The 26,431-nt window shown below is 37.7% G+C and overlaps 1 protein-coding gene across 8 annotated transcripts in view; it reads left to right on the plus strand.

The window, feature by feature from the left end:
• DOCK10 (dedicator of cytokinesis 10) overlaps positions 1 to 26,431 on the plus strand; it is a 208,063-nt gene that overhangs the window by 169,778 nt on the left and 11,854 nt on the right. For 4 of the 8 annotated variants that reach the window (XM_084891377.1, XM_084891380.1, XM_084891373.1 and 1 more), the window contains exons 34-50: positions 208 to 319; positions 1,025 to 1,146; positions 1,236 to 1,350; positions 1,441 to 1,507; positions 2,063 to 2,110; positions 2,600 to 2,701; positions 4,841 to 4,965; positions 6,234 to 6,346; positions 8,204 to 8,341; positions 9,012 to 9,194; positions 9,725 to 9,835; positions 10,847 to 11,062; positions 12,596 to 12,653; positions 12,972 to 13,070; positions 16,516 to 16,622; positions 18,553 to 18,675; positions 18,812 to 18,925. In XM_084891377.1, the coding sequence (XP_084747503.1) occupies positions 208 to 319; positions 1,025 to 1,146; positions 1,236 to 1,350; positions 1,441 to 1,507; positions 2,063 to 2,110; positions 2,600 to 2,701; positions 4,841 to 4,965; positions 6,234 to 6,346; positions 8,204 to 8,341; positions 9,012 to 9,194; positions 9,725 to 9,835; positions 10,847 to 11,062; positions 12,596 to 12,653; positions 12,972 to 13,070; positions 16,516 to 16,622; positions 18,553 to 18,675; positions 18,812 to 18,925 (1,953 nt within the window). Of the gene's footprint in view, positions 1 to 207; positions 320 to 1,024; positions 1,147 to 1,235; positions 1,351 to 1,440; positions 1,508 to 2,062; positions 2,111 to 2,599; positions 2,702 to 4,840; positions 4,966 to 6,233; positions 6,347 to 8,203; positions 8,342 to 9,011; positions 9,195 to 9,724; positions 9,836 to 10,846; positions 11,063 to 12,595; positions 12,654 to 12,971; positions 13,071 to 16,515; positions 16,623 to 18,543; positions 18,676 to 18,811; positions 18,926 to 26,431 lie in introns of all 8 variants that reach the window. The other 4 variants (XM_084891376.1, XM_084891374.1, XM_084891378.1 and 1 more) reach the window with 2 other exon arrangements.

Below are 26,431 nucleotides of genomic sequence, written 5' to 3' on the forward strand. Positions count from 1 at the left end.
GAAATCAAATGTGACCCAGAGTATTGTTTTGACTATATTCACTTTCACTGCCTTCTTTGGCAGAAGACCTTTGCTGGGATAATAAAAGATCAAATCAAATACCATGTAATTGAAAATATAGTGAACTTTATATGTATTTTATATATTTTTAAAGTATATGTTGAAATATGATAATTTCTATTAATTTCTTCTGTGCTTTGACTATAGGGGTCTAGAGATGACCTCAGCACCAATGGAGGATTTCACAGCCAATCAGCAATGAAGCATGCAAACTCTGTGGACACATCCTTTTCTAAAGATGTTTTAAATTCCATAGCAGGTACTTAATACCTTCTGAGGACACTTGTGTTTAACCCTCATCCATGTTTACTTTGTACATCATCGTGCTCTTCACCCACTCCACAATCCAACACCCATTATCTCTATGGCACAGTGTACTATATTTATATAGTTAAAGTATCTTTTTACATATTTCTTGGAATGCCATCCAGCAACTTCCTCTTCTACTTAGCTTTCATTTTTACTTGGCTCAGATGTTATCAAATTGCTTTATTCTGGAAACAATATTAAAGTTTTCATTGCACATAGCCTTTTAAGATATAATAGCCCTTCGACTTCAAAGAGTATTTTAAGAACTGTTTTTGGAAATGTCATCTTGATTTCTTTTATACTGTCAAAAATTGAAAATTTCTTTCCCCAGAGTATCTTTGTGAACTTTTACTAAAGCATTTTTTTTAAAAGAGAAGCTTCATCTTAAAAGCTGTTTAAGAAATCAAAAGAAGAAGCTTTACTTTATTTCCATTTATAATGGTCTAAATTTTTCTAAATCCTTAATGTTGACATGGCCATTGTAATGACACTTTAAAATGTGGCATCTCTTTAATGCCAATACCAGACTTCATTATGTCAATCTTTCAGAATACTGCTCAATGTTCAACATTTTTTTGGTTCATTGTTAGAGCTGTTTGTGTGTCTGTGCCCATACATCTCATTATCATCTGTGTGCTGTGGCTTGTGTTTACAGCATTTTCATCAATAGCTATTTCTACAGTAAACCATGCTGATTCCAGAGGATCCTTAGCAAGTCTTGACTCCAATCCAAGTACCACTGAGAAGAGTAGTGAGAAGACCGACAACTGTGAAAAGGTGGGACTTCCCTTCCAGACTTGCTTAACGCATTAGGACTCAGAAATCTCTTACTCTTACTCAATCCTTATTGGTTCTTTGATTCCTAGATCCCAAGACCTTTGTCTTTGATAGGCTCAACACTTCGATTTGACAAGTTAGATCAAGCTGAAACCAGGAGTCTTCTTATGTGTTTTCTTCACATTATGAAGAATATTTCAGAGGGTAAAGAGAACTCTTTAAAATTAAAACTTTAAAAAAAGAATAACACTTTGAATTTTAAAGAGTCTCATACTATGTGGTGTTTCCTTTCAGAGACTCTGATTGCCTACTGGCAACGAGCACCCAGTCCAGAGGTGTCCGACTTCTTCAGCATCTTGGAGTAAGTTATAGTGTTGATTAGTTAACTCACATTTTCTGGAACCTTCTAAATAGTTCATTATACAATGCTGCATTTTAAGTGCTTTTATGGTGAATTATCTATCAATAATAATGCATTATATATATATTTGCTCACTGACCACCAGGGGGGCTGACACTCAACACAGGAATGAAATATGATGGTTTCCATTAATTTCTTCTGTGCTTTGAATACAGGTCTCTAGAGATGAATCTCAGAGGGAAGGGGGGGGGGAGGAGAGGATGGAAAGAGATTAAGATCTTGTATGTATACTGCAAGCCTGGTCACAGATTCATGCACCAGTGAAGTCCCTCAGCCTGGCATGTGGGGATCGGGCCGAAACTAACACTCCACCATCCCCTGAGGGGTCCTGGATTGCATTAGGGCGCAGGCCAAGCCAAGGGACCCCACCAGTGAATGAATCTGTGCACTGGGCCTCTAGAATTTAAATAAAATTTAAGATTTTTAATGTATCAGATTAACAGTTCGCATAAATGAAAGGGGAAATAACTAAAATGTAACTTGTTTTCTTTCTAGTGTCTGTCTTCAAAATTTCAGATACCTAGGAAAACGCATTATAATAAGGTAATCATTTTAGATTCCAATAAATCAGTATGTTCTTTTAGAGTTATGACATATATTAATGCATCAGGTTAGATTTACAAATATATGTTAGAAATCTTAAAATGCAATAAATATTACAAGGTTGACCTCACATTTGAAGTTTGACAGTAGCCCTATCACCATAGCATAAAGTTTTAGAGGTAGAGAAGCACAAAACACATTTCTCAAAGGAAGTCACATTTCATGTATCTTTGAACAAATTTATCTACCTTTTTAGGGATAAAACTTGGGAGGTACCAATATAATAAAATATTTTAAGTAAAATAAAAAGAAAAGTTAATCTGCAGTAGCTTTGTGCTGACGTTCTTTCTTCATGAGTGATAGCAAAGTTTCCAGCAACTTTACTAAACCCCCACTTCCCCGTTTCCAGAAGAATGTGTAATTTCATTTTTCATAGCATGTGAATTTGCAAATTCCGAACTATGATTAAAACATCAACATTTCCTGCAGGAAAATTGCTGCTGCATTTAAATTTGTGCAATCCACCCAGAACAATGGAACCCTCAAAGGATCGAATCCTTCCTGCCAAACATCAGGCCTCCTGTCACAATGGTAATGTCACATTTGCTTTATACTTAAAAACATAGTATCTATACATGTATGTGTATTTATGCATGTATTTGTGGAGGTGGCTATCCATGTATGTGCACACACGTGTATATGTATATGTATGTATATATATGGGTACATATATGTATACATTTCAAAACAAATGTAGATTAAAGTAATTCTATGTTTCTGTGAAGAAACTTAAAATGTAATAAAGATTATAAGGTTGACCTCACGTTTGAAGATTGACAGTAGCCCTATCTTCATAGCATAAAACTTTAGAGGTAGTGAAGCACAAAATACATTTCTCAAAGGAAGTCACATTTAGGTACTTTTCTATCTGCCCTACTAGCTTATAAAGAATTAAGATGCAAAGATTATGACTTATTTACCTGCATCTAGAGCACAATGCCCTGCATAGAATATTAATGACTATCTTAATTTTTTGGAAACTGAAAAAGCATAATCTCAACAAATGCCTCTTTTAATGGTTTCTAATCTCTAGTGACAGAGTAAAATGTAGTCATATCTCCCCATTATTTTCAGTAATTGTAGTGTTTTAGAAGTGTTCTTAGAGCTGAAATTGTTTGTTAAAGGATCAAAAAGTAAGTGTGAATGGCCTCGTAAGCTCATCTTAGATTTGCTCGTCATCAGACTGATTTGACTATCATGTAGGACCTGGAGTCATCCTTCATTAAGCTGTTCTATGGGAAACATTTGCCCTGAAATCCTACCTTACAGCTCCTCCAGGTCTACTAAATATGAAGTCTTTGCTAAAATTTTCTCCAGTTTGATTCATTCTTCCCAAAGGGATCTTAATAATATGTAATATTTTAAATGTCTATGTTTTATAAAGTTTTAGAAAGAAATATTAAAGTGTTATACAGTCAATAAATCATGGGATAAATTTTGCCACTCTGTCTCTGAGGACCCCTTGAAGTTGCTCTTTTTGATAAAGTAAATGAAATAACATAAAGGTTGTGTTTTGAGAAGGATAATAGAATAGAGGACTATCAACAATTATTTTTCAAGTTTAATGACAATAATAACCCACCTGCATTCATTGCAGTTTTGTAGCTGCCTGGTAAGTCAGACTTCGGGCTCCTGCCCCAAAACAGACAGGTTCTGACTGTTCCTCCCCCCTCTCTTCCAAGAAACCAGGGATTGTCCTCCAGGAGTTTAAGACTGAAACAGATTCAAAATCTAGAAATAATCCAGTCCCAAAGGTCCAAGCCATATATCTCAGGTCCCATTATGCCTTGTAGCTTCAGGAATGACCCAGACTCCCCAGGCTGCTAAGAGCCAAAGTTAGATCTCCTGGGCTCTGATTCACTCAGAGTATTTGAAAAGTATGACAAAGAGAAAACCATGACCTCTTTTTCAGGCTTGACTCTTCAGAGTACCTCCTATTTTCTACTATTCTCAAAGACATGTTCCACTATCTTGGCTGAATGATCGTCTAAAGGACAGTAGAGAATGGGAAGTATTCCTGCCACCACAGTAACCCTGGCTCATTCACAGTGACTTGGAATGAGCCAGGGTTACTGTGGTAGCAGGAATACTTCCCATTCAATACCAAGGAGGCATTGAATGAGAGCCCTTGAGGTCATGGTCGCCCTGCGGAAGGAGCTGCCCAGAGGTCCCCTCAGCTCTCTCTGCCCCACAAGGATCATGTATCAGGCCCCTGTGCACATGACACAAATGGAATGACAAAACATGTAGAATTTTCAAATATAAACAACTAAGAAAGCAAGGGTTGTTCCAAACCAGATTTTACTTTTTAAATATTGCCTTCTAAATATAACTTCACACAATTAAGTTATACTATCTTCCTGATTGACCAATAGTCAACTTCACATCTATCGAATCCCAGCTTTATAGAATATCAATGAGTATGCTTGTGCCAATTTAAATTTAGTATCCATTATTCTTCTCTTATCTTTCTGAACCTTTTCTTGGCTTAAATAAAATTTCTTCAAAAGTATTTCAAGTCCCCTTTATCATGTCACCTCTAATCAATAATTTTCATAATAGGTCTCCATTTTTAAAATATTATATATTTGACTCAATATAGAATATTTGAATGAGCATTTGGATATCACATGTCCATTATTTTAACCATTTTTCTTATTTAATTTTCAGGATGAACACCAATTCTTGTCATGAAGGACATAAGCAGTCCAGATCACAAACTTTACCTATAATTCGAGGCAAAAATCCACTTTCCAATCCCAAACTCTTACAGATGTTAGACAATACCATGAGCAGTAAGTAAATCAGAAATAATAGGAACAAGATGTATATTCTCAAGATGTATGTAGGACATGAAATGCATGATAATGATTCAAAATAGGAAGAATACTATTGTGCCACTGAGACCACTATTTTTCAGGCTTGCTATGGCCCCAAGTGTTCTTAGAGAAGGCACTCACCATGAAAAGCTTAAAATTTTGTAGTGTTCTTATGAGAAACAAAGTGGGAAAGCAAAACACTCAATATCATATGCTTAGTGTAATTCCTCTGGAGAAAAATGGTATTATAAATGTTATGCCGGTCCCTCTCAATCATATTGTTTATTGTCTGCTCTGTGGGAAGAACATGTGGTTTATGTCAGTAAACATGATATCTTGAATCCAGTGACACCCACATTTCAGCTTGTGAATGAGGAAAAATAAACAAGTAACAGTATTTTGTATAATGTAAATGTTAGCAATTGTGGACATGTGACCAAAGTTAGCTGTTGAAAGTATATACCTTATCCTATAAATGCACTTAATACCTTCCTCAGAAGACCATTCATGCAAACTACCCACTGAGACTGTACATTTGGTCTATTAGCCTGGGAATCTAAAACTTGACCCAGACTGATTATGAAAGAAATATGAATTTGTCAATGATAAAATTAATGGAAAATGGTAGGAAATAATGGAAATAGACCACTCTGGTCTTTGGAAACTCTACAGCTGACATAAGAAAAGAGCACACAGTCTTTGTTCAAGCTGCTAGAAGATACCAAAGACTGGGTGACTTAAACGACATTTATTTCTCATAGTTCTGAAGGCTGGGAGATCCAAGATCAAGGTACCAGCAGATTTTAGGTCTGGTGAGAACCTGCTTCTTGTTTGCGGATGGCTGACTTCTTGCTGTGTCCTCAGATGATGGAGAGAAGGGGGGATGATCTTTCTGGTGTCTCATCTCATAAGGGCACAAATCTCATTCATGGGGCTTCAGGCTCATGACCTAATTACCTCTCAAAGACCTCACTTCCTAATGTCATCACATTGAAATTCACACCGACATATGAATTTGGGGGCGGGGGGACGACACAAACATTTAGTCTGTAGAATTCACTAAAGACTCAGTCTAGTGTTTTTGATTCCGCCAATAAGAAGTTGAATAAACCAAAGCATTTTACTTTAATAAATTATTGATCAAAACCAGTAAACACTGAATATGTAATAATAAAAGAAAGTCCTTTATAGAATAAAAGAGTTGTCTTAGATGTTTATATGAATGTTCCACTTTGTATTTTTAGGCAACTCAAATGAAATAGACATCGTGCATCATGTGGACACAGAGGCTAATATAGCTACGGAGGTTTGCCTGACTATTCTAGACCTGCTGTCTCTCTTCACTCATATTCACCAGGTGAGCGTGATCATAACATCTTCCACAACATATTAGAATGGAAGGCATAAAAGTCATGTGAAGTCAAGAAGATGTTTTAAAATATCTTATGAAATTATTTAACCTTACATAAATCAACATACATGTGAGTGGAAAACATATTAAAGATGAAGTTGTGATTTTATCAAAAATTGACTGACTATTGCTTGATTGATATACATATGTATATATTTCACTATTGTCAAATAGTTGATGATACTCTTTCTAATTTTTCCTGCTTTACTATCAAGCAAAATGACTTGAGTAAGAATGTTGTCTACGGCCATACCACCCTGAACATGCCCAATCTCGTCTGATCTCGGAAGCTAAGCAGGGTCGGGCCTGGTTAGTACTTGGATGGGAGAATGTGACACTACTTTTCATTCTCAAAGGGAGAGACATATGACATCTAGACCCAATAGCCTAAAAATGTTGAATATAATATTTTTCACATGCTTATTTGCCCCTGGATTTCTTTGGTGAAATGATACCACTACACACTACTAGAATGGATATAAATAAAAATACTGACCATACCAAGTTTTGGCAAAGAATTGTCATTCACTAATAGAGGAGATGCAAAATGCTAAAAACACTTTGGAAAACAGTATGTCAGTATAAAATGTTAAACATTTATTAGCCCACCATTCCAATATTAGGCATTTATCCAGAAGAAATCAAGACATTTCTTCAGCCCTAGCCACCAATGAGGCTCAGTTGGAGAGTCATCCCATGTACTGAAGGGTCATGGATTCAGTTCCTGGTCAGGGCATATACTTGGGTTCAGGGTCAATCCCCAGGAGGCAACTGATTGATGTTTCTCTCTCTCTCTCTCTCTCTCTCTCTCTCTCTCTCTCTTTCTGTACACAAAGCTTTGTACACAAATATTCATGGAAGGTTTATTTTTAATAACTAAACACTGGAAACAACTTAAATGTACATCAACAAATAAATGGCTTAGAAAATAAATGATGTTATATCCATATAATAGAATACAGCTTAGTTATGCTCAGTGAAGGAAACCAAACAGAAAGGGTATATACACTTATGATTCCATTTATAAAAAAAATTTCATAAAATTCTAACTATAAAAATTTTATGTTAATTAAATATCAATAAAGCTATTAAAAACATTAGCTGCACCTAATGAGTTCACAGATGTTAAAGTTTAAACTATAAAAAGTTGGATGTGCTGAATAAAGTCTACACTAAACAGAATGAATATATCAAGAAAGTCCTGCAGGTGAAAGCTCAGTATGGTGGTAGAAAAAGCAATAACCATATTTTAATTTTTTATTGCTCAGTGGAAAAACTACTCAAATAACATACATCTCACAGGCCTTACAAGTGCCTATGATGACTTACCTGTCTGTGATCTTATTTCCTACCTCTCTTTGCTATCACACCCCACTCATTCTGCTCTTTTTTCTCAACTTTAAGCTCACAGTTTCCTTTCTAAGTCAAGTTCTTGGTATTCAAGCCTCCCTCCTTGGACAGCCCTCCCAGATCTGCCCCCAGCACACTCCTTTAGCTCACATGTCAATTCATCCATTAAAGAGTTCATACCTAACTACCCTATCTAAAGTGCAATCCTACTCCCAAAGCAATGTTTTTCTCTCATAATATATCATTATATTCTATTTCCTTATTTAATACTTTTTTTTCCAGTCATCACTCTGTCAGTTATACTGGGAATGTAGACCTTCTCTTCTTATTCAGCATTTTATATCCAGCACCCAGAATTGTGCCTACCATTCTATAGGTTCACAACAAATATCTTTTGAAAGAACACAGGTGTCCTTTTCCTCATCCTAAATAACTTCTGTGTTAAATTTCCAGAGACAACTCCAACAATCTGAATGTCAAAATTCATTAATGAAAAGAGTCTTCGATACCTACATGCTCTTTTTCCAAGTGAACCAGTCAGCCACCGCGCTAAAGCACGTGTTTGCATCCCTCAGACTGTTTGTATGCAAGGTAAGGGTGCTCAGCTTCCAGTGAAAGCTCAGTGAAGGATGATCATAAATGCATGTTAATCCTTACATCTTTTGGTATGGAGAGAAGGTATGTTTTCTTTTATTTTGGTTTATTTGGTTTTTTAGACTATTTATTTGGTTTTATTAAATCTTTGGTTGGTGATCTCAAAATAAGCTCACAGCCTTGACAGCCTTTTACTTGGATATCACAAGGAAATAAAATTAACATCTGGCCACCAATTCTTTGAGTATGTGTTTGTGGCTAAGTTAGGTAAAACACACACCATGAACTGTGATGCCCATTCATGCCAAGTTAAAGGTTTCACATTGAACTGGCTATAGCTATGACCTCTTAGGGCCCCTGCAGTTTACAGTGTTGTGTAGACAGAAAACATAATAAAAGCTCTGGCTCAATGCTTTCGGGTTAGCATTAGTTATTTATACAAGGGATATTTAAAAGATAGAGAATGATTGTTTTTAGAAAAAAAAGAGAAATACTAAGATCGACTTTAACAAGCAAAAATATATCCTCTCCCACTGCAAATAAAAGAAAAAGACTCCTTTAAAAGAAAAGAAAGAAGGATTTCATTCTCAGGGATTTTAAAATATGAGAGTGAACAGAGCACAATGAAGGAACAGGACTGACCTTACCAGTGTTTCCATTCCCACAGTTTCCTTCAGCGTTCTTTCAAGGGCCTGCTGACCTGTGTGGATCCTTCTGCTATGAAATCCTAAAGTGCTGTAACCACAGGTCACGGTCAACTCAGACAGAAGCATCAGCACTTCTGTACTTTTTCATGAGGAAGAATTTTGAATTTAACAAGCAGAAGTCAATTGTCCGATCCCACTTACAAGTAAGTGCTGCCAGTTTTCATTAGTGCTATTGTTAATGCCACAACTCTGTCTCAGCATTGATAGAAGCCTACTGTCCTCAGAGCACCCAGTGACCAACTCCTCCAGATTCTGCCCTTAAAGGTGCCCGTCATGTTCAGTTCTGATTCATGGGCAGAGGGCAGCTGGGCAGAAGCCAGGAAAGCCCATAACTCCACCTGAACTTATTCTTTCTTCTGCCAGGGAATAGAGTCATACAGAACATACAAGTCAGGAACCCTGGGCTACCTCTAGGATGCCAAATCTCACCAGATTCAAAATGCATATATTTCTTTCTTCAAGGCATCCTAAGATTCTTGCAACTTTTCTCAAGTATTTAAGTTTATAAAAGCCCAGGATCACATGGCCTTTAAAGATTTAAAACAGAGAGATATCTTTCATTGGATCTAGAGGGAGAAATTAATGGTACATTCAACTAATCCAATGGATTTCTTTACAACTCCTATTTTTAAGTTATTTACTTTTGAGGTTTTATTTTTCTTCTCTCTTTCAGCTCATCAAGGCCGTAAGTCAGTTAATAGCTGACGCTGGCATTGGAGGCTCTCGGTTTCAACATTCCCTTGCAATTACCAATAATTTTGCTAATGGAGACAAACAAATGAAAGTAAGAAATGCTTTGTGGGATTTTTAAATAATTGAGAATAAACTAAATTGATTGTTTTTGTGAGATATCTAACTCATTTAAAAAATAGGAATTTGTTATTTTGTTTATTGAGACATTACTTACATTGTTTGCTTCTTTAAACTGATAATCAGCTCTTACACTTTAAAATATAATCTGTTAAGTGTCATTTCCAAGATGTGTGGTTGAATGGTGTGTAATAATAAAACTTACCACAAATATCCAGAAATCCAATGGTTCTCTTATAATTACATTCTTAGACAAATTTATCTTATCTTTTTTGGGGAGCTGCCAAATAAAATGGGGGTGGGGGGAGTGACTTTCCAAAGACTTCTCCTTTAGTCAGTATACTGAAAAATCCAGGTCTAATGCCTGGCTTCAGGCATGGCGAAATGCAGGGATCAAAATAATGTTTTCAGATATCCTCCTCCTACTGCCTCTACTTTCACCTGTCTCCCTACCTCTCAGTTCAACTTTCCTCTGTGCTTATTCCATTTACGGTAGAGCTCTCCCATGAATTTACTCTCTGGTAGTATTCCTTGAGTGGAAAAAGTACCTCATTCCATAGTGCCAGTTGAAGTTCCAGTACTGAATCTCCTCCATCCAACCTTGTGTCATATACCCCTCCCTAAACCAATCAATGTCGCCTGGGGATCAAATAATGTGACTGGTGCCTGGGAATGAAGTAAACCCACTCAAATCACATGCACATGAGCCGGAGAGGAGAGCATTTCAAAGGACAATCAAGATGCTATTACTAGAAGGAGGTGGGCTAGAAAACCAAAGAGCAGGGCCTACAACAATTCTTATCTTCAAATATGTATAACCACAATCATAATATGTATATATGCATGTATAAATACGCATGTATAAAGAATTTACATATTTATGAGCAATATATAGGATGCACCAAACTAAGATGACAAACCACAATTAACATCCTCTCTTCTGAATTATAAGCAGGTTATGACTCAAGCTCTCTCTTTTCCAAAGAACAGCAATTTCCCAGCAGAGGTGAAAGACCTGACTAAACGTATAAGGACTGTTTTGATGGCCACGGCTCAGATGAAGGAGCATGAGAAGGACCCAGAGATGCTAGTGGATCTCCAGTACAGCCTGGCAAACTCCTACGCAAGCACCCCTGAGCTAAGGAGGACCTGGTTGGAAAGCATGGCCAAGATTCACGCTCGAAATGGAGACTTGTCCGAGGTGATTGGCAAAGGCTGTTATTCTCCATCAGCATTGTCCTTTGAAAAAGCTCAATTAGATTTTCATTTATAGCATGAATATAAAAAGTTATCATATACTTCCACTAATCTAAATATTGCTTAACTATATGTTATGTGCATTAAATTTGCATGTAAGAATCAAATAAAGGCCAGAGTCTGTAGGGACAACTGTAATTATAGGCTCTGCAATGAATGCAGAGCTGAATTCTACACACTTGAGGCTGTAAGGGTGTGTGGGAATTAAGAGTTATATAAATTAATGGTCTGTGTTTTAAAACTTCTTCCCTGTCATTGGAGTTGGATGGGAAAACTCATCACCATGGTGAGTAAATTCAGATTAGGGTCAGCTGCCCTCATTTGCAGCTAGTCTGAGCTGGTGATGTAAAAATTAATGCTCCTGAGATCCAGGTAAGTGAGGAGGGTCCACTGTGTGAGGTTATAAATCAATAGATAACATTTCTATGTCAATTTAAATGATGGGTGGATTTATGAGCAACAATTCACAGTACCAGATGGCTTCTGGACACCAAATGGAGAAGTTCTGCCTTATTCCCCGAAATATGCACCTTTGGGAAGAGATCATTTATCTGGGACAATCCTAAAGCTCTCACAATGCCTGCAAGGGACTCTGGGATAGAAATAAAGCCTTGTTTGGTGGCTATTTGGTGAGGACAAAATGTGAGACTTTCTTTCCCTTGAAGTGCTGTAAAAATGGAAAAGTTTCTCCATAAAATTTCCAAGGGAAAAGCTGAAGTCATTTGGACCCTTCAACATTCAAGTTCTGGTAGGTGTCCAGCAAAAAATGTTCAAGGCTTGGCAGGATATATTAAAAAATAATAGAATGTTGCCATTTCATCTGGTGGAGGGGAGCACACGTGACACATTAGGTCACACTATTTAACCAAGTGAGTCTACCACTTGAAAGACAACGGATATTCGAGTCAGGACCATTCCTGGAGCAGAAAAGATAAGAAGGCAGCATTTGCCTTTCCAGTTTAGATCCAGATACTAATAGTTTTCACAAGGAAAGAGAGCTGTGGAAATATATGAATATACACATACATACAGGTGGGCAAAAATAGGTTTGTAGTTTTGAGGACGCGAAATACAGAATTTATTCAGCTACTGTAATAATCATAACCTGCATGTCTTTTTCCTTATAAACAACTGCAAACTAGTTTTGCCCACCTGTATGTATGTGTATATTCATATATTTATGAATAATAAATACTCAGTAAATACTCAGAGACAAAGAGAAACTTAGATATTAAGGAAGATAAATCTTTGGGAGAATTCTTCAGGCCAGCTCTTCTTGAGAATTACATTAAGAAAGACAATCCCAAGTAGTGTTTTATTTTTGCTTGTGAATTTTTTTGGGAAATGCAATTGATTACTTTTAATTCTCTTACTTAAAAGATTCCTCCACATATTCTGATATGACATTAGTCCTAATTAGATAAATAGTAAAATGTGTGCTGCATCCTTCTCTGACACTGTTTCTGTTTTATTGCAGGCTGCTATGTGCTACATCCATATAGCTGCCCTCATTGCAGAATACCTGAAAAGAAAGGGTAAGATGACCAACCTTATGAGTGAGAAAAAGTCCAGAAATCAACATGTTGAAATCCAACTTAAAATTAACTTATTAATTTTAGATTTTATTCATCTTGGTTATGTTTTATTAAGCAACATTAATATTCAACATTAAATGGTATTTCTAATTACATTGTAATCTTAAGTTTTAACTTTCTTTCATGCTATTATCATGTTTATTTTATGTGTAAAGCTAACTGGTCAGCTTCTTGGTTAGGTTAACGATTTCTGGTTTTGTAAGCTTGAATTAACACAAACATGTAGCATTGTCCTAACCTCATCTTGCACTACCATAGGTTACTGGAAAACGGAAAAGATATGCACACCACCCCTGCTCATGGAGGATACCCACCCCTGCGATAGCAACCCATTACTAACCAGTCCCGGTGGAGGAAGTGAGTGGTCTAACAGCTCCTTTACCGACAGAACAGTGCAGAGGACATTAAACCTCGCTTAAGCTTTACTTCAATGAAATTCTTAAATGTATTCCTGGAAGAAAAACCATGTCAGACCTACATTACTTATTCTGCAAAATCCCAAAGTTCCTAGCATTCAGAAATTGCATCTATCCTAAATTTATGCAGTTTACATTACTGAAAAGTTTTTGGCAAATATAGCTGCATCTTATCCTATATTATTATGAGTTATGGCCATATTTTGCTATCAATTTGCCTGCTAGTCTGCCTTTGGGATTTTATTCTGAAACTGATGGTTTAATATGGCAAGAGAAATCCATTTTTATTTTGAAATATAATAAAATTAGTCCAATAATGGGATGTAGAGGTGGAAACATATCAATATAGTGCATATACAGGACTATACTTATAATTGGCATGTTGTATTTCTTTTTTAAAAGCACAAACTGGTTCTGACAATTTACAATATGTAATAGTTAACAATATTGATTTCCTTTAAAAATACTTCATTTTTAATGTCTTATAAAAATGATTTTATAGTGATAACTAAATAATTACTCTGTGAACAAGTTGGCAACATAGTTAACACATTTAATCTGTTTTATTTTGCAAAATTGTTCAAACCCAAAGTTTATGAACTACAATATATTTTATAACTTAATCTTCTAAAAGCTGTGATAAACTCAGTGTATAAAAAAACAGGAACAAATCTTTAGGTATAAAGATCAAAATACCCAAACAAAAGGTAAATGACTTCAGTTACAATATTTTGGATGCTTAATTGGTTTCTCATTCTTTTAAATAGTATATATTTAAAAGAATGAGGAATAAAAATTTTCAATGGATTTTGCAAACAAGACATTTGAACCCAGTGACCAAAGTGAACTGTGGACAGTGAGGTCATTTATTTGGGGACCTTGGAGAAGAAACCAGACCTGGCACCATGGCTCATGCTCACACTAAAAGTCAGGAATCACCTTCCTCAGTTGCTGACTCCTTGTTGAGCTTTATTTTTATATATAAGTCACCAAAGTTATCATTGTTGTTTTTTAACATGCCCTTCCTCCCCATCTAATTTTTTAATCATAATCAGATACTTGACAATTCCATAAAGCCTATGTCAAATTCTAGCTAAAAAACTAAATTGGAGAAACCTGGTAAAACTAGGTGTAAGTTTGAGAAGTTGTAGAAACTTCGATCCCAAAAATGTTGTGTGAACCTTTAATATTCAAAAATTTTTAAATACCCCCTTTTAGATCTAAAATAATGTTAGAATATATCATAGTCATTGAGAAAATAATGTATTTGTTTGGTAAACTTTAAATTAAGAAAGGTGGTCATTTATGAGGCAGTAGCATCTATAATAATAACAGCACAATATGCTAATTAGACCAGACATCCTTCCAGATGACCTTCTGGATGCAGCTGCGGCAGGCAGGGGCCAAGGCAAAGGCATGAATTTCATGCATCGGGCCTCTAGTATATGTATATATATTTGAAATCCTCAATATACTTTTGTTACAATGTTTCTAAGTCAAAGAAGTAGACTACCTCTCATACAATGTGTAAATAATAAGAATATAGGTAAATATAAGTGACTCTAGGAATTACAGCTGTAATAATGATCAGCATCCTGTGAGAAGTATGTCATGACATTTCCTGCTACCATCAGTCTTCATGTATTTTAATGTATGTTTAATTACAGAAGGAATATTATAGAGAAGTAGGAGCACAGAATTTTTAAATATATTTTATTGATTTTTTTTTACAGAGAGGAAGGGAGAGGGATAGAGAATTAGAAACATCAATGAGAGAGAAACATCTATCAGTTGCCTCCTGCACACCCCCTACTGGGGATATGCCCATAACCAAGGTACATGCCCTTGACCGGAATTAAACCTGGGACCTTTCAGTCCACAGGCCGATGTTCTATCCACTGAGCCAAACCTGTTAGGGCAGAGCATAGAATTTTAATTCAAGGATTTGGTTGCAGTAATTATTATAATTTTAACAGGTCCTGGGTTGATAATTTAGTTACATAGCCAAGGAACTGATTTTTTTTATTGTCTAAAGTTTTACTTAAATATATTTTTATTGATTTCAGAGAGGAAGGGAGAGGGAGAGAAAGATAGAAACATCAATGACAAGAATCATTGATTAGCTGCCTCCTACACGCCCCCTACTGGGGATCGAGCCCGAAATCTGGGCAGGTACCCTTGACTGGAATCAAACCCAGGACCCTTCAGTCTGCAGGCCGATGCTCTCTAGGGGTGTCGAACTCAATCAGAGAAGGGGCCAAAATCTAAAATCCAGCCTAAATCGCGGGCCGAATGGTTTACTGAACAGTCATAAACTGACAATGTCATAAACTGACAGCGGAGTGCAGTGATGACAGCGCGGTGTGGGCCACATTGCAAGGCCTGGCGGGCTGGATTTGGCCCGCGGGCCTTGTGTTTGACACATGTGCTATCCACTGAGCCAAACCAGCTATGGCTAAATGAACTGATTACTAAAATGAAAACATCAACAAGAGCATCAGCTGTAACTTACAAAACACAAGCTCCATGTGAGGCACAGCACTAGGCTCCATACAGACAATACCTGAATTAGTTACCAAGGACAAGTTGGGTGCTGTTATTACCTCCCATTTACAAATGGGAAAATCAAGAGCAGTAAATCAACCACCTCAGAGCTCATGGTTAGTTTGTGGTGGCCAGAGATCAAGACTGGTCTGTCACCCCAGGCTGTGCTCCTAACCACTCTATTCCCCACCGTTCATATCTGATCCCTCCTCTAAGAACATGATCCATTATCAACTGAAGGTCAATGGGGGAGAAAAGGAGATATATGTACTACTATGTGTAATACTTTAAACAATAATATAAAATAAAAATAAAAAACTCTTCATATATATCTGCAGAACATGACCTTTTTATAATCTTGGTAACAAAATGCTAACAAAAATTTTAAGGTTTCTAGATAATGCCGAAGAGTAAAAGTTAGTGAGTATTGAGCATTGCTATGCTAATGTGCTAAATGCCATACCAGGTGTTTTCTCAAATATTAATCCTTTCACCCATCCTTTGAGACAACTATCAATGTCTCCAGTATAACAAATGGGAGAAATGGGCTCAAAGAGGTTAACTAAACCAGATCATTGGAGCTACATCAATCTACAAATCTTGTTTTCGGTCCATAATCCCATGCAAGCTTCTTATAGAAAAGGTATCACGTGCAAATAACACAGAATTACAAAAGGCTGACATTGATTGCCTGGCAGGGAGTATTTACCAACAATTGTGGTCCAACCATCTCACTGACTGTGAGCTTTACATTAACACTTGGAACAGCATGGAGCAAGGCATTGTCTAATCAAAGCAATACTTGACTCAAATAATATTACATTTCTCTTGGTCCTCTCCAGGCATGTTCTCTATGGGCTGGCCAGCTTTTCTGAGCATTACCCCAAATATTAAAGAAGAAGGAGCAATGAAAGAAGATTCGGGAATGCATGATACGCCATACAATGAGGTTAGACCAAAGTAGTCTAATGTACAGTAAATGAGTAAAAACTATGCATTGATTTGTAATATCAAGCTAAATAGTGGGAAGAAAGTCTTATTCAGAAATCAAATAAAGTTATTCTATAATATGACTGAGGCAAAATGAAATGCAGGCTAAAATTAAGCTAAGATTGATTAATATCAGGCTTCATTGAGAAAGCATCATTTTCAATGAAAATTTAAACTAAACTTTACTTCTCTGAGATGGACCCAATATATATAATCAGCTCATCTATAAAATACCAAATCTCTGGTCCTTTGGTAAATGTGGTAAGGGATGCTGAAATTTTTGTGAGCTGGTCATAACTTAAAAAATACATTAGAAAGTTCATTTGCAAATATATTTGAGAGAGGGGCTCACTAGTTTCTGCAAAAACAAAACAAACAAAAAAAAAACCTTCTGGTATGCAAACCATGGGGTTTTTTCCTTCACTGATAAAAAGTCTTTCTAACTGGAAATAACTTAGCAGCAATTCTGGTGAAGAAACAGAGCTTCCCTCATCAAGTAAGTAAAATATTACACAAGTTAATTTTTAAAAATCTTATTACATACTATAGATTGAAAGTAAGAATACAGAAAGCTAATTTGGGGATAGATCTAATGAAATTTTTACATGTAGTTCTACATAAATGTAATGTACTTTGCAAGTAAACAGTGAATGCAACTACATATTTGTATTAGCTGTTTCAAATAACGTTTAAAAATGTTTCTTAAAAGACATTGTTAGAATCATTCTAATAATATTACCCACCTGCTTTAGAAAATATATCATTGGGTTCAATTGAATATTCATTAAACCACTAATATATGTGAAGCATTAAATTAAAGGTGGGAGATGGATAAATCAGGCATAATTCTTGCTCTCAAAGAGTTTAGAACCTTGAGAAAAACAAACTTCCTTCAGGGTGGGTAATAGCCAGTCTGAGACTCATCTATATTACAAAAGGCCAGTGGCCATAATGCCGAAACGCCAGAATGACCAAACAACCAGGTCACCAGGAGGTGCATGGAGCAGAGGTGTAATGGCTCTTGGCAGCAAGCTACTCAGGTGCAGAGGGTTTGGGTCTCTCGAGATTTCACGTGCTAGGCCTCTAATTAACTATAACTCCAGGCATTATATGTGGCTACAATTAAAAGAGAACTTTTTTTATGAGAATGTAATTGGGATGGAGATAGATGGGACATAAAAGTTTTTCAAACTTTGGCACTGGGTCTTGACATTTAAAAGGACTCAAAGGTGTCAATAAAAAATAACATTCTGATAGGTGTGGCAACAAACAAAATAGGCAAAAATGGGAAGGTGAGAATGTATCCTAAATATGGTGTGGTATGGTCTGATATAGCCATGCAAAGTCAACATCGGGGCACTGAGAGAGGGCCTCTGCCACAAAGGCTCGTCCTGGACTCTGGAGCTCTTTGAATGCCATGCTAGAGAGTTGGGACAGCAGTTGATAAAGTGAGTGTCCCACCAAGGTTTGGGGAGATCTCAGGATCATATTCATGTTGTAGAAAGAATGACTGGAGAGCATCACAGAGGAAAAATCAGAGTGGGAAGACAGATTATCTAGAAGACTCTGCAGGGGTCTCAGAGTGAGCAAGGGTTCAATGGAAGTTGGGGACAGTGAGAATGGAAAGAACTAGGCAAATTGAAGGCATTTCTTAGATTTAAATCGGCAAGATTAAGGAATTGACCAGGGGATGGGAGTGAGGAAAAGGGCATAATCCAGATGACATCACCATCCCTTGCTGGCTAAATGTAAATGTTAATAACAAAAATAGGGAACTCAGAGATCCCACCATGAAAAAAATTGACAATGCAGCTGTTTTGAAGTTAAGCTTCAGTGATGAGCTATAATGGCAATCATAAAAGATCTTGCTTTGGTTTGAGGAACTGCAGCATATCCTGGTGGAGCAGCTATACATGTGTGTGGAGTTTCTCTGGAAGTCTGAGAGATACGAGCTCATCGCCGATGTCAACAAGCCCATCATTGCTGTCTTTGAGAAGCAGAGAGACTTCAAAGTATGTTTTCAAAACCCAGACATTAGTGACAACATTCTACTTTCAATGGGTCCATTGCTTATTATTTTCAAAAGCAGAAACTCCCTGTTGTTTATGTGGGTACCATCACTTGAGACCCTTTGATTTATGGTTTCAGAAATTATCGGATCTTTACTACGACATTCACCGGTCCTATCTGAAAGTTGCGGAGGTGGTAAATTCAGAGAAGCGACTGTTTGGTCGGTACTACCGCGTGGCATTTTATGGGCAGGTAAGTTCACTAGAGGCAGCATGACCTGAGAATTTCTATTGAGCAGGTCATGCTGCCTTTCATCTGAAAAGTTATAAGACATCTAACTCAATGTGCCAAAGGATTGAGGGTGTGTGAGTATGGATGTGTCTAGGTATGTTTGAGTGTTTCTCTGGGTGTGAGTCTATATGTTTGTTCATAGGAAGGTACTGGGTCAAGAACTCCATGGCTTTTAATACAGACTGAGTTTAAACAGTGATTTCTAACTTCTTGGAGAAGAAAGGCATTTATTTTTCAGTGTCTTCTTCCCATTTCACCCCCAAAATATTTTAATTATAGGTTTGCCTCAATATCAAAGTCAAATTCAACATGTTTTAAGAAATGAAATTCATAGCTTTCTAAAAAATAAATAATTTCTAGGGGCTCCACCATATCAAAGCCATAAACTTTAGACTTTATAATCATGCATTTTCTTTTCCCCTACTTTCAAATTATCACTACTTTTATGCAGAACACTATTGTTTCCTGTATTACAGGTCAATGTAATTTTAAAGTTCCCTTTCTCAGTTGACTACATACACAATGAACAAGAAGGAAAATATTAGCTAGCCATAGCACTTGCCTGAAAGTAAAGTGAATGTGTTACATATTAATTCCGAATATCTCTGACTGGTGCTTTAAGTGGGATAGACCCAGGAACCATCTTGTTCTTTTCAGGGAGGTTTATAACACTCTAATATTTCAGCAGACATACTTTAGACCACATGTGTCAAACACAAGGCTCGCGGGCCAAATCCAGCCCGCCAGGCCTTGCAATGTGGCCCACACCGCGCTGTCATCACTGCACTCTGCTGTCAGTTTATGACATTGTCAGTTTATGACTGTTCAGTAAACCATTCGGCCCGCGATTTAGGCTGGATTTTAGATTTTGGCCCCTTCTCTGATTGAGTTCGACACCCCTACTTTAGACTATGACTCTGTGGATGAACATTCCATTCTTGTTTTTTCACAGGTGGAATGACTCTCAGCCCCTTGTTTCTGTTTTTGTTTTGTTTTTTGTTTTGTTTTGTTTTGTTTTTTTCTCCCTCCACCATGTAAGGCACTATTGCACATAGCTCTTATTCTCCTCAGAATTTCCTAAGGAGTCATATGCAGCATGGTCATTCTAGATCATTTCCAATTAAAGTCTCTAGAAAAAAATAGATATTTTCCTCTAGTCACCGAAGACAGCTTGAAAACTAATTTCTGAATTAGTCTCTACCTAGAAAGGAAAATGTCTCTGAATAACCACTTACCATAAAGAAATTGATCCAGCCCTAGCTGGTTTGGCTCAGTGGATAGAGCATCAGACTGCAACTAAGGAGTCCTGGTTTTATTCTGGTCAAGGGCACATGCCTAGGTTGTGGGCTCAGTCCCCAGTAGGGGTGTGTAGGAGGCAGCCAATCAATGATTCTCTTGCATCATTTACGTTTCTCTCTCTCTCTCTCTCTCTCTCTCTCTCTCTCTCTCTCTCTCTCTCTCTCTCTCTATTTTCCTCTTTCTTCCTCTCTGAAATCAATAAAGTTTCTTAAAAATTAAAAGAAATTGATCCAGCTCAGGTTTTCCCACAGCATGGCAACATCAGAGAAAGCTGGTGGTATGAGGAACAGATGTGGGGAGATGGTCTACAGAAAGAAGCTAAATTTATATATTTAGGAGGTCTCTGGAAAAGAATCTGAACTCTCTGAAATGATAGACTATGTTGGGGACAGAGAAATGTACAGATCTGCAGGAGAGGAGGAAAGAGAAATGGAAGGGATTTCTTGAAAGTGAACAAGAAACAAAAACTAAACATTTTTTACCTTGTTGAAACATTAGCAAGAAAAATAGCAGAAAACCGCATCAGAAAGGGGATGTGGAAGTTGAAGGCTATAGGGAAAAAAAGTCTCCAGGGAATGAATGGCAGCTTAGAAGAGACATACAGATGCAGTCAACCAGCCTGCATTTGAGTCTAAAGTCCTTCAAATGATCTTTTCAATGACTGCCATTGATATTCTGATCATGAAAACCAGATTGCCTACCTGGTAGTTTCTCCAACCAATGCCTAAGATGCTGGCTACTGAACAGGTGGAAATGAATTAGTCTTCTTTCCAACCATATTTTAATGCAGATGTTTACTTTTTTCTTCTTTTGGTATTGACTGTTCCAGGCTGTGGTAAGTTCTCTCTTTCTTGCTCCATTTGCATGCTCTAAAAATTCTCACACTTCCTTCTGTATGGTTTTACTGAACCTTAACTTTTTTGTGACAATCAACATTTTGTACAAAGGTGAGATAATCCTGCTTCTGTTCATTTGGGAGTCATCCTGCTTCCTCGAACTAAACTGTGTTTACTCCAGGTATCTGAATTACAAAAATGTATCCTTTATTTTTCATATATAATATCTTCTGCACTACAGTAGATGTAGTCTAAAAACCTACATACATGCACACACACTCACACAGATAAATATGGGCACCACATATGGATAGTAGACTCAGTATTGAATATTGCCTGCTCACTTTAGGTCACTGTGATCTGGCTATTGAAGGAGAGCATGGGGGTGCTCAGAATTTTAAAACTTGGAGTGGTGGCCATTGATGGGCACCTTCCCATGTTCCTAAAAGAGCCTGCCCTTTTCCAAATGAATATTGTAGAGAAACAGGGTTCTCTATTGCAATGGCTCTGAGCATTCTCAAAGGTAATGGTATTAATTCCCAACACAGAAGATAAACAATAGACTAAATCTTTACTCAGGAGGTCAGGTTAAGTCTCCTGAGATGCAGAAAGAATCAATGTAAGAAATCTGGAGAACAAGCAAACACAGAAATAACATGCCGGTACCTATAACTCTGTGACACAGAATTTCCTTTGTATTCTTTGGAACCATATGAAATTGCCCATATTTAACCATACTTTCCTGGGGAAAAGACAGCAACTTCATGTGGTTCAACATAATTATTGTTGATTAAAGTAGAAAGACAAATTCTTGCAATATCCACATGTTGTCCACATTCAACTCTGCTTGTCTGGTACATACTTTTTTGTAATTCTTTAAGTCCCTTCCCACATCCATACCACATCAGTATTTTCCACCTTCACTTATAAATTCGGGGCCATGGGTCCTTAACTCACCTACTAAAAGAATACTTGAAAATCCCTATACTAAATAGACTGAGGGGGCAACGGGGAAGGATTGGGAGAGCTATTTTCAAATGACTTAACTTTGTTCTTTTTTCAGATTTCTCTATAAAGTGTGCTGATTGTGCACCTGGCTTTCTATTTAATGTTGCCAGACTTCCCAATTGTCTTTTGTTAAAAATTTCAATTTGATATTTTATTAAAGGGCAAAATGGCCTGTGAATCTGAAGACCTGAGTATGTGCCTAAGCGGGTCCTCTATAAGTTCAAACCCCAGCCATCCCTGACCTAGGGAGACTAATGGAGGTCATTCTTATAAGCAGCAATGTGGAACCTTGGTCATCATTGTTCAAATGATGTTCAGATGCCTGCCCCAAGAACCCAAATGAAGATGGGCACTAGTACATTGGACAGGAGCAGACAGTGCACTTCACTTCACGTTTGATGATAAGGAAATACCAAATAAGTTTGTACAGTGCCCCAAACATGTGCAGAATGAAGGTTCCAAAGATCTAAGATAAAGTCCTGACTACTTGATTAGCATAATCCCCATGGTCAACAATAATTCCTTTTTATGATGATACTTTATGTCCATGTAAGTTCATCTTTTAATATCCAGATTGACATGTCTTGTAATCATGTTTCAAAGATTATGCAAATAGCATATACAATAGACCCTTTGTTGCCTCCACAAAGTCCTTTGGGTAAATCTTGTAGGATCCCAGCTAGCCTGATGCTTGCATTTTACAGTACTGACTAAAGTAGTTAATATGATGTCTGCAATAAGTCAGACATGACAAAACAAGTTAGAACTTTAAAAACACAAGTCTTGCATAACATGAATTTTCTGATGCAACATCTGATATCATTGCCTATGGGAATTTTACATAGAACAGCCTATAGAAAGCAGCTCCAAAGGGTCCCTGAAATATTCACTTACAGAATAATGAGCAGCAGTAGTAATCAAACATCAACTGTCATCAATAAAATCCTTAGGCTCTGATATTTAGCATGAAAGCAAGCGAGTGAGTGCCCATTGCAAACCTGAAAACAGCAGATGCCCCTGGAATGAGTTAAGTGAAAGGCCTGAGGAATTTTATTCCATTCACCAAAGAATGTAGATTTCTTGATTCTCAACCATGCTCAACCATGCATCTCAGAACCTTAATACAAAAGGGATTGGGCGAGGAGGAATGGTGCATGTATAGTTGGGGATATGATACAACTTTCTGACATCCCATCCATATGAAAGTCACTGATGTAGACAACATTTATATGTAATTGAGTTTATATGTATATGGAACCATCTCTCTGAATTCTTGTAGCTTTTCTTCTCTTGGCATTTAGCCCATTATTAATATTTTCTGACCCATCTTTTACTCACTGATTCCTCTTTAAATGCATTCCTTTACGACCTTGGAATCAATCGAATGTAACATTGGGAGCATTTATATCTGACATCCCAATAGTGATTCAAGAACATTGCAAAATTCAGAAGTATCTGCAAAAATATCAAGGGGGTCAATAATTTTAGGTGTCAGTTTATTGTCAGTTTATCTCTCTATATATATAAAGAGTCAGGCTTATAACATCCACAATGACTGAAGGCTCGACCGAATGACAGGCTGCACATGCAGCAGACAAGCAGGCTGAATTGCTGACATCTCAAAAAGAGAGAGGCAGGGCTGATCAGCAGCAACAGCAGCAGGAGGCTGCTGGCGAGGCCCAGAGAAAAGCAGAGTGATCAGACCCTGCTTCTCTCTCTGGGCCTCACCAACAGCCAAGCCTCTCTCTCTCTCTCTCTCTCTCTCTCCCAGACGTCAGCAGTTCAGCCTGTTTGCCAGCAGCCTGGACTGAATGCCCTGCTGTGCATGCAGCAGGCAAGTGGGCTGAACTGCTGACCTCTTAAAGAGAGAGAGAGAGGAAGGGCTGACCAGCTTCAGCAGTGGCTGCTGGCAAGGCCGGGGAAACAGAAGCAGGGTAACTATTTAGACCCTGCTTCTGTTTCCCGGCCTTGCCAGCAGCCAAGCCTCTGTCTTTCTCCCAGAGGTCAGCAATTCAGCCAGCTCACTAGCAGCCGGAGGCAATTGCTGATCAGCCCTTCCTCTATAAGGCCTAGAGGTAGGCCCGGAGACGCCCACTGGCATAGAAACTGACCAGTCAGAACCAAATCTGGGTGAATTGTGAAGAACCAATGGCTGTCAAGGGGGGCGGAGCTTTTGACACTGATTAGCATAGAAACCAAATAATCAGTACCAAATCTGGGTGAAGTACAAGGAGCCAATGGCTGCCTAGAAGGCGGGGCTTCTGATGCTGACTAGCATAGAAACTGACCTATCAGAACCAAATCTGGGTGAAGTATGAGGAGCCAATGGCTGCTAAGAGGCAGAGCTTTTGACACTAACTGGCATAGAAACCAACCAATCAGAACCAAATCTAGGAGGAGTTTTAAGGGCAACAGCTGTTTGGTGTAAGGTGTAAAAAATTGATTCAATTTTTTAATGACTGATTTGGCAGTATAGTGCATATGGCTGGCTATCAGTCCAAATATAGGGATTATGTTTTTTTTGTCTGCCAAGAGCATCTCCTCTGGCTAATTTAAGCAATCCTATCCTATATAATCTATCTATACTAATAAAAGAATAATGTGCTAATTACACTGGGTCGACCAGCTATCTTCCAGACATCTGACTTCTTTTCAGACAAAACAATGGTGGTGGGGGCCAAGGCAGTTAGGAGTGATCAGGCTGGCAGGGGAGGGCAGTTGGGGGTGATCAGGCTGGCAGGGGGGCAAGGTAGGGTTAAACAGGTCTGCAGGCAGAGGGGTTAGGGCCAATCAGGCAGGCAGGCAGGCAAGTAGTTAGGAGCCAGTCATCCGGGATTGCAAGAGGGATGTTAAGTCAAACATCTCTCAAGGGTCCCAGATTGGGGAGGGTGCCAGCTGGGCTGAGGAGCCACCCTCTGTGCATGAATTTTATGCACTTGGCATCTAGTTTTTATCATAATCTATTAGAGTTTCATAATCCATGCAAGTTAACTCTACTGACTCAAAGTCCTTGTTTAAGTAGAATGTGTGCTGTTTCCTGAGAATAAGACAGATTAAGGTTTTTATTGCATTGTAAAACGACATTTTAAAAAATGAAACTAGCAAAAGAAATGCAGAGGTCACATTTCCTGTTGCCTTGAAACGCAGTGCACTCATGACCTTGTAGTTAATACAAAAGAAAAACTGTCCCTGGGTCCTCGTCACCTTTTGTCCCTGTTTATGAATCATTTATTTCATAGACAGAGCTGAAATTGAAGTGGGCCATGGTTCAGTGGGCTTGGCTTTGATGGTTTCCTTGGGTAAAAGGTAAGCACGCATTGCCAACATTTTCAGAACTGCTATTTCTCTGGCTGCAAACGCTCTTACAACCCTGGCAAACAGCAGATGAAATACTTTATTCTGTTAATCCAGCTTCATTTTAGTGGTTTTATAAAACAGCCTCAAGAGGTTTTTATCTCCATGCTAGGTTTATATCTATAGATAGATATAGATAGATTTTAATCACCATTTCTTTCTGATCAATCCCATACCAAAATATTGAAATGAGCATCAGTAGACTTTTCTAATAAGGAAAGTATAGTTTTTATGCAAGAGAAGCTGAAGGTATGTATTTTTTAACTTCTCAAAACTCATTCAAGCTATTTCCCTGCGTATGAATAAGAACTCAAATTGCTTTACTGACACAAACTTTTTTTTATTGACATCCTCCTCATTCTCCTCATGATAGGTGACATTCACCAAGGGCCTGTGTGTCCCAGACACTGTCCTTAGGACCTCTCCATAGATTTCTGAGTCTATTGATATTTCCCATCCTCCAGACCTAGAAAGAAAGTCACAGGTCATGACCAAGACCACAGAGGTCATAGTAATAACAATAAAATCTTGCTTCCCACACTCCTTCTAATTCTGAATTCAGAAAGTTGTGAGGAGCACGAATTCACAGTGAAAATGTCTCTTTGTGATGGTTTTCACAGTGTGGTGAGAAAATATTTTCCTGGGACTTGGAGACATTTTTCTCACTGGAATGGAAGTTGTAAATGTTGCTTTAGCTATTGCCTTGGGGGGATTCTGGTCGATAACCTCAGAAGTCTTCTTTCTGTGATGTGTCAGTCTGTCAATGTTAGCCACTAACTTCTGACCTTGAATAAAACAAAACTCCACAAAGACAGAAAAACAGCAGCTGAAAGTCATGTGGGAATGGGGCCAGACCTCACCACCACTACAAAGTCTAGAGGAACAGCAGGGAGCTACTTTTCATGCTTTCAGCAATCATGCATCACTTTTTTTTTTTTCTTTTTTTTTTTTTTTGCAATTGAGGGTCATG

Source organism: Pipistrellus hanaki, assembly GCF_964339955.1.
Source record: "Pipistrellus hanaki genome assembly, chromosome: 8".
Classification (NCBI taxonomy): domain Eukaryota; kingdom Metazoa; phylum Chordata; class Mammalia; order Chiroptera; family Vespertilionidae; genus Pipistrellus; species Pipistrellus hanaki.